Raw genomic sequence first — 17,880 nt, forward strand, 5'->3', positions numbered from 1 at the left:
CGTTGGTTCCCGGTCCGGCACTCACTCCACCGGCCATGTCCTTCGCATGGTGTCATTGGTTTATTCTGAGCCACATCCAAATACTTGCAGGTGTGTATCCAACATTTTTTCTGACATGTAGGCCAGCCAAAAAGTGCGTACTCTGAATCATGAAATTCTCGTCACAGGACAAAGCCTTTGGCAACTAGTAACGGAGCCAAATGTTTGTCCCGCAGAGGAGAAGAGTCACGAAAAACAAGCGAAAAAATGTCAAATGAAATTTATACAAACTGGGTGTCAGACAATCTACAATAAAGCATTACATCGACCATGACACAGCAGATGAACCAGCATGAATTTATCCAAACGACAAACAAGTCTTGAGATTCGTCACACACGCTAGGTAATAACAACATAACAATTCACCAAGGTTCCGATTGACTGACTATAACAATAGTACGAGCAAAGCTACTGCAGAAACGAGTACGACGACGGCCTAAAGAGCGAACAAGGCTTCTGCTACAACCAAACCATACGAATACCATGCCTCCCGAAAGGGCAGATTCAGAGGGCGCCACCAAGACGAACCAATCACCTGAACTTCGGCTTCTTCGAGGGCGGCCCTCCCTTGGAGCTACTGGGAGGCGGGCGAGACTTGTTGCCGCTGCTGCTGCCACCACGCTGCGGCAGCGGAGCATGCTTGCTGCTGCTAGGACCACGCTGCGGTGGTGCACCGGACTTGCTGAAGGTCTTGACCTTGCGGCGCCTCCTTTCTTCCTCGCTGTCTGACTCTGCGCCATGATCCCGGTCCGCGTTGGTCGCCTCCCGCTCCAGCTCGTCCCAGGTCTTGCCCTTCTCTTCCTCAGAGTCTTCATCAGAATCCTCTTCCTCATCCTCATCTGATTCCACCAACGACGCGCTGTCAGAGTCTTCCTCTTCTGATTCAGACTCAGGCTCAGCATCAGAAGGCTCATACCCCTGGTCTGATTCCTCTGTTTCCTCTGCCTCAGAATCGCTTGCCTCCATGTTCAGGAACTCCCAGCCACCATCGTCAACAAACTTCTGGGGATCATCAATGATAGTCTTCAGGATAGGGCGCCAGTTCAGATTCAGCCTGCTCTCATAGTACTTGAGATCAGTGGTGTCAAGCCACTCCTTTATCGCGTCAAGTGAGGTTGACGGGATGGAGTCGATGCGGAGAACATCCTTCTTGAAGTCCTTGAACACGATAGCCATGTCAAAGTTCTTTGTTCCAAAGCCCACCCTCTCCAGATTAACAATCTCTATCTCACCCAGGGTCACCACCAGGAAGGGAGTCTCAATCAGCTCAACCAAACAAGTTGAAGTTGGAATGATGAAAGCTGAAGCTTTATACGGGACACCATGGAACCCGAGCTCTCTAAGAGGGATGTCAAACTCCAGATCAAGCCCCTTGAACTGTGGTTGCGACCAGTGGTCGTTAACCTTGTTGATATAGTTCTGGAACTCCATGTTGATTCTGTTCTTGCGGTCCCTCTCACGCTGCTCTTCTTCAATCTCATCAGGGTCAAGGGCTGACCTCCTGCTGCCACCAACAGTTTGAACAACATCCATCACTTCAACATAAAACTGCACATCCTTCGTCTTCTTGTTTCCAACCATGATATGATTATGCAGATGGAAATGAAGGAGAGTAATCATTTCTTTCTCTGCTGGCTGGAAGAAAGCATGTTTTATATTCCCATACATGATATCCACACGCTCATCAGCCCGTGAGGTAGAATATCTGAAACCATTAACATGGGCCTCAAGAGTTCCTGTCAGCTTTCTCCCACGACCACCAAATGGAGGCCTTATCCAGACATCATTAAGCCTCATTTGCTTTGTTTTGTTGCTTGCCTGCTGGAGCTTCTCCTGGGTAACAAGGGTGGCCCTTTCGGCTCTCTCTGACTCCCTTGAAGCTACTTGCCTCCTCAATGTTTTGATCTGCTGGACAACTTCACTGCTATGCCGTGGATCCTTTGAGCGGAATGTAATCTCTTTCAAGTAGATCGCTCCTTGAGACTTCAGATCTTTGTCATTTGAGAATGGCATGCCAGGTACATTGAAGAAAATGCGGATAGTGCAGGTGCGGTTGTCCTGGTGGCTGGTCACACTCTTAACAGTAGAAACATGGAAAGGGACCATACTGCCATATATAGGTAAGAGAACAGCTTCATTCCTCTGATCTACTTGTATCACCAACTCTCTCGAAAAAGGTACATCATTCACATTCTTGTACGCAACAAGCTCATTTGAATTCCTAGAAGGACCACGGCCATCACCATTACCAGAACCACCCCCAGCAAGCCTTCTAGCAGTCTCTTCATTCTTTTGACGAGCAAGTTCAGCCTGGTGCTGTCTCCGGAGCTCTTCCTTGGACATCTCCTGGTTGTCTGACCGAAGTGTTGCCTTGGATGGTAGTGCTTCCACGCCATTTGGCTCAACCTTAGCCCTCTTCGGCTTCGGAACTTCCTCCTCATCTTCATTAAATGAATACGCAACATCTTTAACAGCCTTGGAGCAATTGGTCAAGATCTCTGCAGCCTTGTCATTAACTAAAGCTGTATCAGCTAATAACAAAGAGAACTGCTTTGTCTTCTCATTGTTTGTTTCTGCCTGTATATTACTCAAACCAAGGTTGACATTGAAAATCATTCCCTCTTTTATCAGACGGTCATTCTTGGCATTCAAGTTTAAGCCAGATTCTCGGAACTCAAGGCCAATTCCAGTTCCAGCTGACTTTGTTAGATTAGGAAGCAGTTCAGGGGCATTCTTCTCAAACACTGCAACTGCAGCCTTAAAAACTGCAGACATCTGATTGCCTGGTTTACATGCTGCTAAAGCAGCTTCCTGAGCTTTCAGAAGTGTCTCATACGCTTTACTCTGTGCCGGGGTAGCATCTATCAAAAATGTTCTGGCAACATTGGAACAGTAGTTACTGTACCTGGACCCAATTGCACAGATGATAATACTTGCAGGATCATAGTAGAGATAATCATCATTGCTGGAGGCACCTGGCCTAAGATCAAACTTCCCTCCACTTTGGAAGACAGGAGGGTAGCAAATATCAATATTTTCAGGCTTCAACTTCACCTTGGCCTTCAAAGGATCAAGAATAACCTTCTCTGTGTCATCCATCAATGAGGAGTGTGAGACTTTTCTCTCCTCATCAATAACCTTCTCCATGGTCGGTACCACAAAGTTTTTCATCACAGATGAAGTTAGGTAAGCAGCCTTCTTCACACATATGATCTCTGTGGCGTCTTTCACGGCAAAAAGCTCAGAAAACCCATGTGTTACATCTGCAAGTTGTACAGATCCACCAGCTAACTTTTCTGCCCATGTTTCAAGGAGCTTACCCTCAGGTGCCTCTTTTGCAATGTGACCAACAACTGGAGTGTCAGATTTCGACTGAGCAGAAACAGCACGCAGTATGTCATCCATCAGGTCAATGCCATCCCCGTTCTTGCTTTTCACATGCAAGACAATATCAGAACCAACAGCCTCACTTGCAGCATCCTTGAGGGTTCCAATGAGATTTGCTTTCTTCTGGCTGCATAAGAAATGTATCTGCTTCTGCATGAAGACAATTATGGTTTCTGGAAATTCATACCCAAGCAACCAAACATCCAGGGCTGTGGATTTCAAATAACGGAGATCCTCAGAAGGAGGCGGAGTAGCAATTGCAATGGCATCAGAAGAAGCCCAAAGATCAGACTTGTTTCCGTTCCAATGGTCATAAAACACCTTAAGCCGCTTACTGAAGGTCTCTAGATTGATTGTATAGGCTCCTCCTGAGCCTGACTTTGCTTTACCATTATCTGCCATCTTTACCACGAAGCACACATTAACCAAGCCAACTGCAGGAAAATTGATGATAATTAGCTAGTGTAATCGTCTGACAAATATCAGTTTACACTATCAAAGGCAATGGATGTTCAGAAAATATTTCAAGTCCCAGATAAATACCTCACAGAAAAAGAGGAGTGACAATCCAGGACACCAAGGCTTAATTGCTTATCACAACCTTTTATCCTGGGAACAAAGCATGTAAACTGAGTCAATTGTTCTAAATTAATACTGCAAAAGCAATAAATCCAGTCTTGTATCACCCAAACATTGCCACATTGGTTAGCATAGAAGCACTGTATGTTTTGAGATGAAGCAATACATGTATCTCCGTAATAACTTCTTACAACGTTAAACACATCAGTAATGCAGATTTAGGTCATCAAGAATGAATTGAAGTCTCATCATTAAAACAGCATAAAGCGCTACCTGGTTTATGCAACCAGGGGAAAAACAGTCATCTTATCTGTTTAATATGAACATGATGAAATATTTTGCCAATTTCCTAACTTGGGTCAAAGATAACTGTCCATGATATTAAGTATCCACACATGAGTAATGATGCCATACTTCAGGGAAACAAACTAGTTCAAACAAATGAAGGTTATTTGCAAGGGCCTGTCTAATACCAGATAACACCATCAAGAGCAATGGATGTGCAGAAAATACTTCATGTCCAAGACAAATACCTCACAGAAGAAGTGGAGTGATAGTCCAGAACATCAATTCTCAATTTCTTATCACAGCCTTTTTTATCCTGAAAACATAGTGTGCAAACTGATTCAATTATTCTGAATTAATAATGTGAAAAGAAGAAATACGATCTGCAAACAAGAATTCGGGATAAAGAAACAGTCATCTAATCTGTGAAATGAACACGATGAAATATTTAGCCTATTTCCAAACAGAGGTAAAGATAACCGTCGATGATTTCAGTATCTGCACACGAGTAATGATTCCATAATACCATCACTGCTAGCACTGAAGATCCAGAGCGCTCATATAGTGCAAGACAACAGTGCAAGTTCCAATAAAAAACAAAAAAAATAAAAACCAATCTGTCTAATTCAGTACTTTTCGAGAAGAACTCGGTCGAATCTAGTCCTTCAAAAGCTGTATGACCAGATAAACAATTATACGAGCGAAACTACTGCGAAAATCAAAGCGCAAAACATGTGACCAGACACGCAAATCTGATCGTACCAACACGGGCCTGTTTCCTCGAGGTTCTAGGGTTACGCCGCGACGATGCGGCCCTTGGTACGCGCAAACCCTAGCTCGAATTCCCCACAACCGAACCGCAGAAATTTCACCGTAGAACGTCAGATCCGGCCGAAGCGGGGAACGCTGGTAAGGGTACGGGTACCGGGTCGGGGTCGGGGTGGGGGAGGCGGCGGCGGACGGCGAGGCCGGGCAACCGCGGTGGGGAGGGCGAGTACGGGGCGGCGAGGAGGGAGCGGGGGGAGGGGAGCGGTACCTCGGCGATCGGCGAGGCGAGGCGCGCCGTGGGACGGGGCCGGGCGTCCGGATCTGGGCCACCGGCGAGGGCTGGGGGCCGAGGGACGGGGGGGAGGAGGGGATGGGGGCGGCGACGGGGGGGGAGAAAAAGGATTGTGGGGAGGGGGGCTGACGGCAGGATGAGGAGAGCGGCGGGAAATGGGTGCGGGAGTGCCCTAGCGCCGCGCGGGCGGGCTGCAGGCCCGTTTCCGCGGCTCTTTTTCGCGATTTTCGGATGCGGCGCCGCCCAATGCCGGTTTTCATTTTTTAATAATTTTATCACCCGGCTAGGCAAAATTTGGCCAATGGGTCGCCCCGACCTGCCCCGCGGGCCGAACGGGGCTCGGACCGGGCGTCTGTGATCACTTTGTCAATTTTATAACTCTGTGATTTTGATTACTAGACATTATGTGAGTGTGTAGGGATGGTGTGAATGTGTGGGTGGCTTGAATAAGGGCAATGCCAATGGTATGGCACATATCGTTGTCTTCCCCTAGAGCCAACTGGCTTGGATGCCAATGTGAACCCAGTTGCTCAGATGCCATCTGAAGAGCTTGGATGCTGCAGCAAAAGGCACAGATATAGAAAGGGGAAAGAAAAGAGAGTGTGTAATTCAAATCAAGTGCGCACGAAATGGTCCGCACACAGAATACCTTGAGTTCGTCGCTCGCAGATCCTTCAGCTCGTATGTCTGTCCATGGGCTCGATCTAGTCCCAATCCAGACCTGCCACGATCGGATTTCGATGGAAAATGGCGCGGCGGTGCTGTATTTGGGAGGAACACGGTCGTCCCCGTTCTGCGCCGGCCTTGCTCGGTTGAGATGGTGCTCGGGTGGACACGATCACACAAATGGGTTCCGGCAGGAACGCAATGTACAAATCGCACATTCCTAAAGCTAGCCCAGAAGAGGGTGCGCTAAATAGATTCAGATTTAGCCACCGATAGAAAGAACACGAGGCAGAGGCGATGGATCCAGGATTTTTTCATGCCAGAGAGCACGGGTGGTGGTTGTTAGGTAATAGAAGGAAAAAAGAAAGGAAACACAAGGCGAAAGAGGAAACATATAGTGTGGTCAGGACGTAGCGGCAATACCTTGAGTTCGCCAGACACATAGCCTTTAGCTTGTCAATCTGGCAATGGCGTTGAACTGGTTGAACGCGGGATCCAGCAGAAAACGACGCAACGGTGCTGGATTTCGGAGGAACACGGTCGTTCCAGATCTGCGCCGACTTTTCTTGGTTGAGATCGTGCCTAGGCACAGCATCACGCAGTTGGATGCCGACATAAATGAATGAGTAACAGCTTGCACCAACCATCGCACATCCTTGAACCGCACCCAGGAAAAGCGCAAGAAATAGATCTAGATCTGGCCAACGACAAAAAAACATGAGGCAGAGGTGATGGATCCGATAATTTTTCATGTCAGAGAGCACGCTTAGTAGTGGTTAGGTAATAGAAGGTAAAAAAGCGAGGAAATACAAAGCATGAAAGGAAAGATGTAGTGCGGTCCGGACGTAGCGGTAATACCTTTGAGTTCGCCAGACACATAGCCTTTAGCTCATCCATCTGGCAATGGCCTTGATCTGGTTGAACGCAAGATCCGACAGAAAACGGCGCGACAGTGCTGGATCTGGGAGGAACACGGTCGTCCCCGATCTGCACCTACTTTTTTCGGCTGAGATCGTGCCCAAGCGCACCATCACGCAGTTGGATGCCGATATAAACGAAGGAGCGACAGCTTGTACCAGCCATCGCACATCCTTGAGGCGCACCCATGAAGAGAGCGCAAGATTGGATCCAGATCTGGGAACCGGTAGCAAAAACATGTGGTAGAGGCGATGGATCCGAGAATTTTTCATGCCAAAGACCACAGTTGGTGGTGGTTAGGTAATAGAAGGGGAAAAGGCAAGGAAACACAAGGCGGAAAAGGAAAGATATAGTGTGGTCCAGACGTAGCGCAAGTGTGCACGTCATGGTCGGTGCCTGCAATACCTTGAGTTCGCCTGCCACATAGCCTTTAGCTTGTCCATCTGGCAATGGCCTTGATCTCGTTGAACGCGGGATCTGGTAGAAAACGGCGCGCCGGTGCTGGATCTGGGAGGAACACTGTTGTTCCCGATCTTCATCGACTTTTTTCGGTTGAGATCATGCCCCGGCGCACCAGTACGCAGTTGGATGCCGACAGAAACAAAGGAGTGACATCATGTACCAACCACCGCACATCCTTGAAGCGCACCCAGGAAGAAAGCGCAAGAATGGATCCAGATCTGGGAACCGGTAGAAAAAACATGTGGTAGAGGCGCTGGATCCGGCAATTTTTTGTGCCAGAAAGCACTGTTAGCGGCGGCTGGGATCGTACAGGGAGATGGATAAGGAAAGGGGGTTTGGGAAAGAAGATGCGTACGAGGAAGATGGATATGGAATATTGTAGTTTGGAGAAGGAGGGGAGTATGGCCCTTCTGAGGTTGTAGTCTCGGTTTGTGTGGGGGGTATAGAGTATAACATATTGCCTCGTTTTTATTCTGTCTATATGGATGCGTGGTGCCACCATAGCCCCTGCACTGGTAGCGTGGGGGGGCGACCCGTGGTCTCGTGGTGTGTTCGGGAGGTCCATCAAGGAAAGCAAGAAAAAAAAGGTGGAAGGAGAAGGGGGAGGAAAAGGAGGCGAGAAATATCTGCTAAGATTTACCATTGTGCCAGTTGGTTGGACTAGGCAGCCTGTCGCTCCCTGGCAACTGGAGCAGCCACGACAGATGGAGCACCCCTTGTGGTGGATCTTGGCCAAATCGAGCGCCCCATGTAGTGGATCTCGGCCAAATCAAGCGCCCTAGCTGTCGAAGGGAGCTCCACCATGGCTAGATCGAGCGCCCCAGCGGTCAGAGCGAGCTCCACCACGTCTGGATCAATCCCCAGATGGCCTAAACGGGCTCCGCGATAGATTGAATGCCCCATCGACTGGAACGGGCTCCACGACGACTGAATTGAGCCCCCGGTGATTCACTACACGAGGCTTTCTTTAGTTCCTGCCACAAATAAACAAGTTAGTTTGGATACATTTGTATCCATAAATTATCAGTCATACAACTATTTCAGCAGACCACTTTTTAAGAATTAAATGAATAAGGATCCTCTAAAGCGGACACCAATAGAATTGAGAGCCTGAGCATGAGCATGATAGAGGCATCACTACTTCTACACCCCCATCACTTACAATGCCATCGCCACCACTACCTTCATCTTCATTAGTTTTAGCTTATTACCCCTTGTAGTTTAATTGGCAGCAGAATATTGTAAGATACTTAAAGTACTTTCTTTTCAACTACCTATATCTTTGTTTCTTTTTTTTACTTCGTTGCTCATAGAAGCATGCAATATTTTATAGATGAACAGTCTCATGATCGCTCCCCTATTTCCAACCTATCAAGCATTCGAGTTATGTTCCCTCGAGGTCACCAAGAACCTTAGTTTTATCTTCAACTAGTAGAACGCCCGTGCGTTGCTACGGGCTATCATGCATATACTTTAGGAAGCATCTCTGGTCTGAACTCATAAAAGCCCACTGTGGTCCTGTGAATGTCTTCTCCAATAGGCCCTACAACGTACATAGTTGCCGTTGTGGAAATCAATGGACATCATCTTCCTCAATTATGTGTCAACCTTGCTTATAACGAACCTAAAAAAGATGGAGTTAATGAACGGAAGCATCATGCAGTTGAAGCTTGATAATCAAAAAATGCATGACTACTTTGTACAAGGAGCTTTTTTACGGTACCTTATACTGCTATTGAAGAGGACCAGTATAAACCTCATCTAACCGTTGATTTCTAGGGTAGTTGAGGCCTTTTCCAAAGGGTAATTAAGTCATGATTCTGGGTCCGGTGTCGATTTACTTTCTTCTTTCTACCGCCGGTGGCAACGCCGCGTGACAGGCGTGGCTGCGTGCCGCCACCGCGTTCGTCCGGTCCTTTGGCATGACCACTGCCCTTGCCGCGGAAATCAAATTTCAATTATGCCGCTCGCCTCAACAATTTGAAACCATTATTAATTCGCATCGAACATTGGCCATCTCAAACAACGTTACAACTGAACTAAACTATCCAAACAACCAAATCCTTTCAGCTTTTCATCGATGCCTACGAACAAGGCATTGGATTTAGGAATCATTATGGGCGTGGGGTTGGAGATGAAGGGACCAACGCATTCGACGCACCAGGAACCACCGGGCTAGCATCGCCTCGCCCGCAGCTACAGAACCACCCTCCTGCTCTGGGACACATCTCGCCGGGGTAGCCCAGCCAAACCTGGGCGATCTATGGTTAGCTGCCGGTGGCCGGCGCCGACTTGTCAACTTGTCGTGAGCAAATCGATCCCAATCACTACTCAGAGGGTAGAGTTAGGTCCGGCGTGGGGATCTTCTTCCGATTTTGCCCTCGTCGCCTCCAATACTGCTCACGATTTTGCCCCCCTCGATTTGTATACTGCTCACTAATTTAAGCAGTATAGGTTAATATATACCATTAGATTTAGGAGAATGAACGGCTCTTGTTCAATGGAGGGTACCTTAAAAGAGCTCTTGTACAAGAGGTTAGGTAACTATAGATTAAAACATATCAAGCTTGACCTATGCTTTTTCACTAATAATCCCCATCCTCCATAACCTATACTGACATGGTATGATTGGACAATAACATACTTATTTTCTAAATTACATAACTGAAAAGAAATCATGAACTATAGGCAAAAGAATGACGGACCAACTATTACAGATTAGGCACAACATGTGATCTTCATTGACATGCATGCTAGTATTAATCAAAAATTGTGTGTGCCTTAGGACCTACTATAGGAACGCTCATGTGCGCGCTGGCTCGTGACCGACATCTTACATACAATTCTTCTATTGAGTTTTTCATTTTGCGTTTCCATTTTCTTTTTTTCCCTGTGCAATTGGTGTGCTCTCGCCCTTCCTCTATGCAACTCTCCTATGTACTTTCTATGATGCATTTCTATGAACGCAACTCTCCTATGCAACTCTCACATGGCAATATACCTATTGCACAAAAGATGTCTTGTGTAGACAAGAATGAATGCACTTTATCGTGAATGTTTTTATTTTATTGCTGCCATGTCATGCCCATGTTTTTTTCATCGATTCTCATTTTTTTTGGTAGGAACCAAGAAAACCGGTTTCCAGAAATTCTCGGAATTTTCAAATGAATTTTGAATTCAAAATTTTTGTGTATCAATATAATATGTTTAAGCCTCTTTTTAACATAGTGATTGGCCTGTCGAAGTGGCTAGCCAAGTGTTATCTTGTGTTCACAAGGGCATACGAACTGTATTTGACATATATCAGCCGTATAAATTCAGATTTTTCGGTGATATTTGAATTTTTCGCTGGGTAATGGAAGGGCCGGTTTTCGATCAGTTTCCGAAAATCTCGGCCAAGAAAAAACACTGGTCATGCCACCATTATCTGGACAACTTCTTGCAAGAACATGATGGCTGATAAAAAATGATGCAGCACAGCCTGAAAACAGCATGTAGTAAAACAACATGTAGTATTGGCATTCTGTATCATTTGACGACATCATATTATAGTTGGGTGAAATTTTATCCACAAATTTGAAAGATCAGAGCAAAGAAAAACAAGCATTTCGTGTCCCATTAGCTCCTTGCAACTTGGCTCCTCCGAAATCACACATATTCCTTGCAAAGATTTCTTTATTAAAGTTATGTTCGAGGTAGGCTGATGTTATTTTATCATCAAAGCTGGACTGAAAGCTAAACCAGATTTCCCCAGGAAGCTTGTATTACACCAAATCATTTTGCCGATTGAAAATCTGAATCAAAAAACACAATTCACGGGTTAGGCTGCTCCTTCAGGAAAAGTTATGAATTAGAATGAAAACGGATGTCTATCTGAATGAACGACTTATATAACCATTCATCAATGAAACACGATTTGAATCTGGCAGGTCTATCCACAAGGTACAATGCAATGTAGACATGAATGAAATATCAAGGAAAGATGAACAACTGAATATAAAGTGTGTGTTCACATTACGTTGTTCCACTCTCGTAAGATACTGTTGTTATCCTTCAAGATGCACTGCACCAATGTGCCATGATGCTTGCCTATCCTGATGCATTAGCTCTGCCGCTCTAGGAGTATATATATGATTGTTCATGCAACAAGAAGAGATGCAATAAGTTGTTTGCAAGCAAGAAATGTCTAATTCGTATTATAAAAACCATGCAAGAAAGGACTTCCTCGAGGACACAAATCAGTGGGAGATTTGCACAAACTAATTCGTCATCCTCTCCTAGATTTATCATCATTCAGAAAAGAGCCTTCAGCTTCAGTTATTTGCCTCCTGAACAAGCAGACATGTTCTTTAGAAAATCACAAGATCTTCAGAAAATCCACCTGTAGGAGAGCATAAGATTCACATCTAGGAGATTGAAGGAATGAACAAACAAGAAAAACACATGGACATGTTCAACTACTCTGTATAGGGCGATCTAACATACATCGATGGAATGTTTCAACAGTGCCATAATACACGTTTCCTTTGAACCAGATGAGGAACGTGCTATGATGAAATTTGAGTACGAAACAGCGGTAAGAACAATAGACACCAAGATACATGATACTACATCACTTGTGGCCATTTTCTGTGCGTACCTTGCTGCGTGCTCCACCGCCGCCTGCTGCCGCTCCTGGCCTTGTCACCCTTGTGTCTTGTGCGTGGCACATCTGCGCCCTCAGTTTGTAGTGTGCACAGGCTGACCCGTCGTTGTTATGCTGGTCGAAGAGGACAACGGTGAGGGACTCTTCGTGCCACAGTGAGTACCCAGGGACATCAACTGGGCATACGATGGACTCCTCGCCCCTTCTCGAGGTGACGGCGGCCCTGCAACATCCCGGTATGCCGGCCCGGATAGAGAGATGTCCCAGGCTGGCGCTGGCGCTAGAGCCACAAAGTGGGCGGTGGTACAACAAGCAGGCAGGGCTAGGAAGTAAGCCCCACAACCCAAAGCGGCGAAGAACAAATAGAATTTGCTACAAAAGCCACGAGCGTCAAGAAAACAAAGAGCCTTCTGTGCTGAGATTGATCGCTTGTTGGAGGGGCATGTAGGCAGCGCGATCGATGGAATCCCAGATTCCAAGTTAGTCCATATATGGAATGAAGTGATTTGGAAGATTGACTCTCTTCTTTTTTTTGCGATGTGGAAGATTGATCGCTTGTTGATGGAGGGGATGGAAAGGCAGTGCGATTGATGGAAAAATCCCAGATTCTCAGTTAGTCCATATATGGAACGATGTGATTTGGTGAGTAGTAGTAGATGAGTTTTCGAAGAATGGATCACTTTCCTACCACAAGGACTGCCGAAAAACAGTGCTAAAATATTATAAAGCATTTCATCAAGCATTCCTGTGCAGGTCCTAGGTATTGTAAAATCCCTTCTTGCCATGTATGTATTCCTATATATACACATACAGCCTAAAATGCGGTAGTTAACGAAAGTCAAGACACTATAAAAATATATTAAAAAAACTTCATCGGAATAGTCCCGATATTCAATTGCTACCTTCTGATGACATCTGGGTCATTGTATGTTGAAATCGCAAACTGACAATAATTACACCATATGTCCACTGAATAAGTAACTGCAAGAACTGCCCGTTCATACACCTCCATCTGTCCATATTCACAAGGATTTCGCTGTCATAAATGTAGAGTATTTACTATTTACAGTGATTAGGCACACACACACACACCCTAAAATCAGACACAAGGATCAACAAAAACACCTTATGTTCTTTTACTTCCATCACATTCCATTTCTTTTGACAAAAGCTAGCGAGTTCTTGCAGTTTCAATAACAAGCAGGTAGCTGAAACTCACACCAAACTAATGTTCCAACTATACAAATAAACAACTAAAATGAAAAAATGGAGATGCGTATGCTTGTTCAAATAAAAAAAGTCACATAAACTAAAATTTCCTAATAAAACCTCCTTGGATAGCTTATTCTAATTAAAATGTTTAATATAAAGTGAGCAACATGTTCCAGAATAATGATAATTAAATGAAAGCAATTGGCTAGTTAATACTCCCTTCGTAAAGAAATATAAGAGCATTTAGATCACTACTTTAGTATTCTAAACGCTCTTATATTTCCTTACAGAGGAAGTACATACAGTTGCAGGAAGGTAAGTGTGCATATACAGGACAAAAGAAGGAAATGTTCAACGTCAGGGTTGTGAGATTAACATACCAGCTGTATCAACTGTTATTTCTAATTCAGTAAATTTGGTACAAAGCTTTTATAAAGCAGCCCTTAGGACCTTAAGGTTAATTTTCCCTCTATTTATCACTATACTGGGAGTCAAATTCTCTAAAGTCCGTCGTCTCGTCCTCTGACAAGTTTCTGAAAAATGAAACTATAACAGAAAAAAAACAAGAAGATGTGTTATGTACTGCAGACTGTACTACCAAGCAAGCAAAGAAAACAGAGTTTGAAATTCAGATCATTTCAGTACCTTATTCAGCATGCATAATAAACCTTATTCAGCTTGGTACTCACAAGTGCATTGATTTTGAAAGAGCAAACCTTTCCTGCAGCGAACTTGAATTTCTTTAAGATGTGATTGGGAACACTTGCTAGTGTCCAACATAGCCCATGTCAAGTCTGCACAAGACACCTAGCCAGACATCGAACTTGAATTGGCAGAATCAGCCTTTTCTCGTCTGATGGGCAGTAGTTTATTCAGTTTTTTTTTTCAAAATGACATCGCTCAGTACAAAAGCCTGGCCAAACTGTTAATCTGTGCCATGCACATAAATTTATCTATAAAAATCCATTAGAAAATCAATATTAACGAAGCACAAGGAAGCAACAATGTGCGCATCTTTGACTTGTATGAATGGATAAGAAAGCTGTTACAGGATTACTAATAATAGAGCACGAGGAAGAATCAATATCATTTTCTTTAGATAGATTGATATCAATGTCAACCTATGTTTTCCAAAATCATCCGCAGATGGCGAAAAACATATTTGGCCAAAAATATTTCACAAATCATATTGCACAAAATATACAAAATACTCCCAAATACAAAAGAAGAAAAGGTGCATGACCGATAGCCCCCATATATTAAGTCTTGACAGAACATAATGCACCCAACATTGTTAAGTTGTAACCATCTATTTCCCTCCAAAAAAAGTTGTGCCCATCTATTGAATTATTAGCATGCAAAATCAGTCAACTAAATTACTACAGATTAAACGTAGAGTCGATCTTATGTGGAAGAGTACAACCATGTGGTGGTGGTAACATCGAAACAATGGCAAAGTAATAATTTCAAAAAGAAAAGGTAAGTCAAGGCCTCACATTTAGGGCATTTTTACAGTGAGAATATGCCTATAACATATAGCTGCTGAATCCAAAAAAAGTGAATCAAGATTGACACCACCAGTGAGTTTGAAATATGCGTATAACTTGTTTGTACTTGAACACTAAAATTGTAAATAGAATCTGTTGAGCACCACAATGCTACATTTAACAGGCCAACTTCTTTGACAAAATTTGAGTGCTGGTATTTTATATATGGATCAATTAATACGTACAGGCAGAAATCACCCTCACAAATTAGAAAAACATACAAAATGAATATATATGTAGAGAAGGAAGTTATACCTTGGAATATCCAACACTAAATGATAGACTGTGTAATTTTGCGATGCTTTGACATAGAAGAGAGAAGACCTTAAGAGGATGTACATGACAAGTGGAAGGTTATTCCCTTTCTTTCATAGCTTCTAAAGGTTTTAGAAAGAGTTAAATTGGAGAACCCACTGGGAAATTTTAGTCCAATTTTAGAAGAGAGAACCCCATTAGCCAGTAAAAGAGATATTGCCTTCCTGAAAAGTACTGAAAAATAACTGTTAATGACATGAATCAAGAGGCCATCAAAATTATGAAATATTCAATGAACGTCTCAGAAAATAAATTCCATCAGATAGAACATAAAAAAATATTGCTTTTAAATATATATTATTGTATAGCATATACAGACTCCAGGTTCATTAGGAGGTCACAAATCAGCGGTGAACTAAAGAAATATACTGCCATCAATTAGGTGGACCCTAATTAGTATAAAACTACTTGAAGTCATTGTATATTAATATGGAATAGAAATGCTCAACAAGCTAAGCACATCCAAATATATCTTCAGTTGTAAGTATAACAAATATCCAGGCAACTGTGGAAAATATGCTGGTTCAACAAATATTATATTACGATGCCTTGTTGTTAATGAATAGTGACATAATTTCTAACAGAACATGGGATGAACAGATCCTAAACTACTCGCAGCCATACATACGCCACCATGGACAAAATAAGTGGTAAGAAAGCACTTTCAGCGTTTAGATAAAGTAAACAGGTGTTAAACCTCCTACCTTCTGAAAGAGCTCTTGCCTTTTGGATTGAATCATTGCCCAGCAAGGCCGCTTTTCCTGATCCAGTTTGGAGGAGAGAGGGGCATGGTACTGTTACGCACTCCACCTAAATTTCACAAGATGGAAAACTGAATCAGTAACGCACAACCTCAAGAAGATACAGTTGGTACAATTATCTCTACAGAGAAAAAGGTGAAAGCAAGACCACGTTTCTGACTATTGTTGCAACATTCAATCTTGTCTATACAGAGAAAAAGGTTAAAGCAAGTCTTGCCTCTAAATGGAGCATCCATTTCTCTTGATTCGCCCTCTGCATCAGGTACATCCTCAAATGATTGCTCTGAAACACAAAAACTGGTCATCAGGTACAATACATGCAGAAACGAACAATGGAACAGTCTGAATACTGCAAAACAAAAGTTGGGCACATAAGCTCTTACTTATCTTGATCAGTGTGTTCTCCTCCCCGACCAATGCCATGGCCCTCCTTATAGCCCTCTCGCTGACAAAAACTGATCTCCCCAATCCAGTTCAGAACAGCTGACCCTCTCCGGCATCAGCAGTTGCCCCAGGCATCCCGTCACCTTCGAGCAGTGTGTTCCAAGCTGCAGGTTCCATCAAAAAGCCAGTACCAGTTAAACATAACCATTTTTGTTCAAACTTGGAGACGCTCATTTCAGCACGCATGAATGCACGTGCGTCCTCACTCTCACAGGGCCGAATAGAGAAGAGATGAAGGGAAGAGGTCCGCCATGGACTCAGATGCGGCATCCGTCAGCAGCGCCCCGGCCTAGGGTTTCGGATGGGAGAAAAGCGAAGACAGGAAAGTGGGCGGTCAGTATCCACTATCCAGCACCACAATTTCTACGACGGAATCCACACCGAGGTGGGAGAACGATGAGGCCATACCTTTGATAAGAGCGTCCTTGGATGAAGCGGCGGCTATCCTCACACAGCGCCCTGGCGGCAGAGGAGGAGGCGGAGCCGCGGCAGGCGGCAGCGGCGAGTCAGGCTTGGGGATTGCTGCTAGTCATGGCCGACTGCGTCGGCTAAGGCAGAGGCACACCTGGCTTGGCTGCATCGGGCATCGTCGAAGAAGGCGAGCGAGGCGCGACATCGTGCGGTGCGTAGGTGGCGTCGATGTCGTCGCGACGAGGCATGTGGCCGTGGCGACGGACGTGAGTGGTGGTGCGGGCCAACCGCCGTCGCCACCGCCTGTGTCGCCGCCGCTTGAAACCCTAGAAGAGAGGGGCAGCGGGTCGTGCCTTCCTTGGTCGGGGGATCAGCTGACGGGCCTCCGAGTCAAGCGATCGATAGAGTGGTTTTTTTAGGCCTGATTTTTGGCTGCGTGCGTGGGTGCGGGGGAGAACGAAAAATAACCAGTTGAAAGTGATGGGACTATTCAACCAACTCGTTTATTAGGAGTAGAGATTAGGAGTAGAGATAACACACAAGTTGTGTGTATTTTGTGTTAAGATACAGGAGAAAAATTAAGTACAAACATGTACACGCTGGGCGTGCGTGTTTGGTTGCTTATATATGGCCCAGTCTGGCCCGTGCGGAAAGAAAGCGAACCGTTTGGTTGCATGTATTTACTGTGCGGCTCACATGGCACGAAATTTAAAGTACACTTGGGCCTGGCTCGCTGGAAACGTTCAGGTTGACAGTTTCTAGCGAGCCAGGCTGAGGCGAGCGCACATGGTGGGCCACTTGCACGAGGGGAGATGGGAGGGATACGAGCTGGGCTGGTATGCAACCCGTGCGTGCTTATCTTCTCCTACCTCTAGTAACCTTCTCTCTAATTATGTTCTTCCTAGCCCCTTCCGATTTACACAATGGTGCTTCGATTCGAGGTAAGCTCTACACGAAAAAGATGCACCTTAATGCTACGGTTCCATTTAGGCGATCGGTTTGTAGTTTCGTCGGTTGTAAGTTCTTAATTTCGTCTTCCCGTTGAAGCTATTCTAGACGAATTTTGTCAGATTCGTTGCGCACGATTGATCGTTTGAAATTTTCTTTGACTAGCAGATTAATCTCGCAGTTCCGCACAACATTCGTGTT

At 44.8% G+C, this 17,880-nt stretch overlaps 1 protein-coding gene and 1 long non-coding RNA gene across 3 annotated transcripts; both read right to left on the reverse strand.

Annotated features, from left to right (window-relative positions):
- Positions 1–247: 247 nt before the first annotated feature.
- Positions 248–5,480, reverse strand: LOC125535389 (FACT complex subunit SPT16). Of its 2 annotated transcripts, none has more exons than XM_048698441.1 (4): positions 5,327–5,480; positions 4,539–4,606; positions 3,970–4,035; positions 248–3,860 (listed from the first exon to the last, which is right to left on the reverse strand). In XM_048698441.1, exon 4 carries the CDS (start codon positions 3,826–3,828, stop codon positions 571–573), a length of 3,258 nt encoding a protein of 1,085 aa, XP_048554398.1. In that variant the 5' UTR covers positions 3,829–3,860; positions 3,970–4,035; positions 4,539–4,606; positions 5,327–5,480; the 3' UTR covers positions 248–570. The 2 variants fall into 2 exon arrangements, with proteins under 2 accessions (XP_048554398.1, XP_048554399.1); XM_048698442.1 differs by lacking the exon at positions 5,327–5,480 and adding an exon at positions 5,053–5,071.
- A 10,612-nt stretch (positions 5,481–16,092) lies between these two features.
- LOC125540811 lies at positions 16,093–17,101 on the reverse strand. The gene is made up of 4 exons (XR_007297384.1): positions 16,729–17,101; positions 16,527–16,609; positions 16,260–16,424; positions 16,093–16,159 (listed from the first exon to the last, which is right to left on the reverse strand). It is a non-coding gene; the product is annotated as an uncharacterized LOC125540811 (long non-coding RNA).
- Positions 17,102–17,880: the final 779 nt, after the last annotated feature.

Source organism: Triticum urartu, chromosome 2, assembly GCF_003073215.2.
Source record: "Triticum urartu cultivar G1812 chromosome 2, Tu2.1, whole genome shotgun sequence".
NCBI lineage: Eukaryota > Viridiplantae > Streptophyta > Magnoliopsida > Poales > Poaceae > Triticum > Triticum urartu.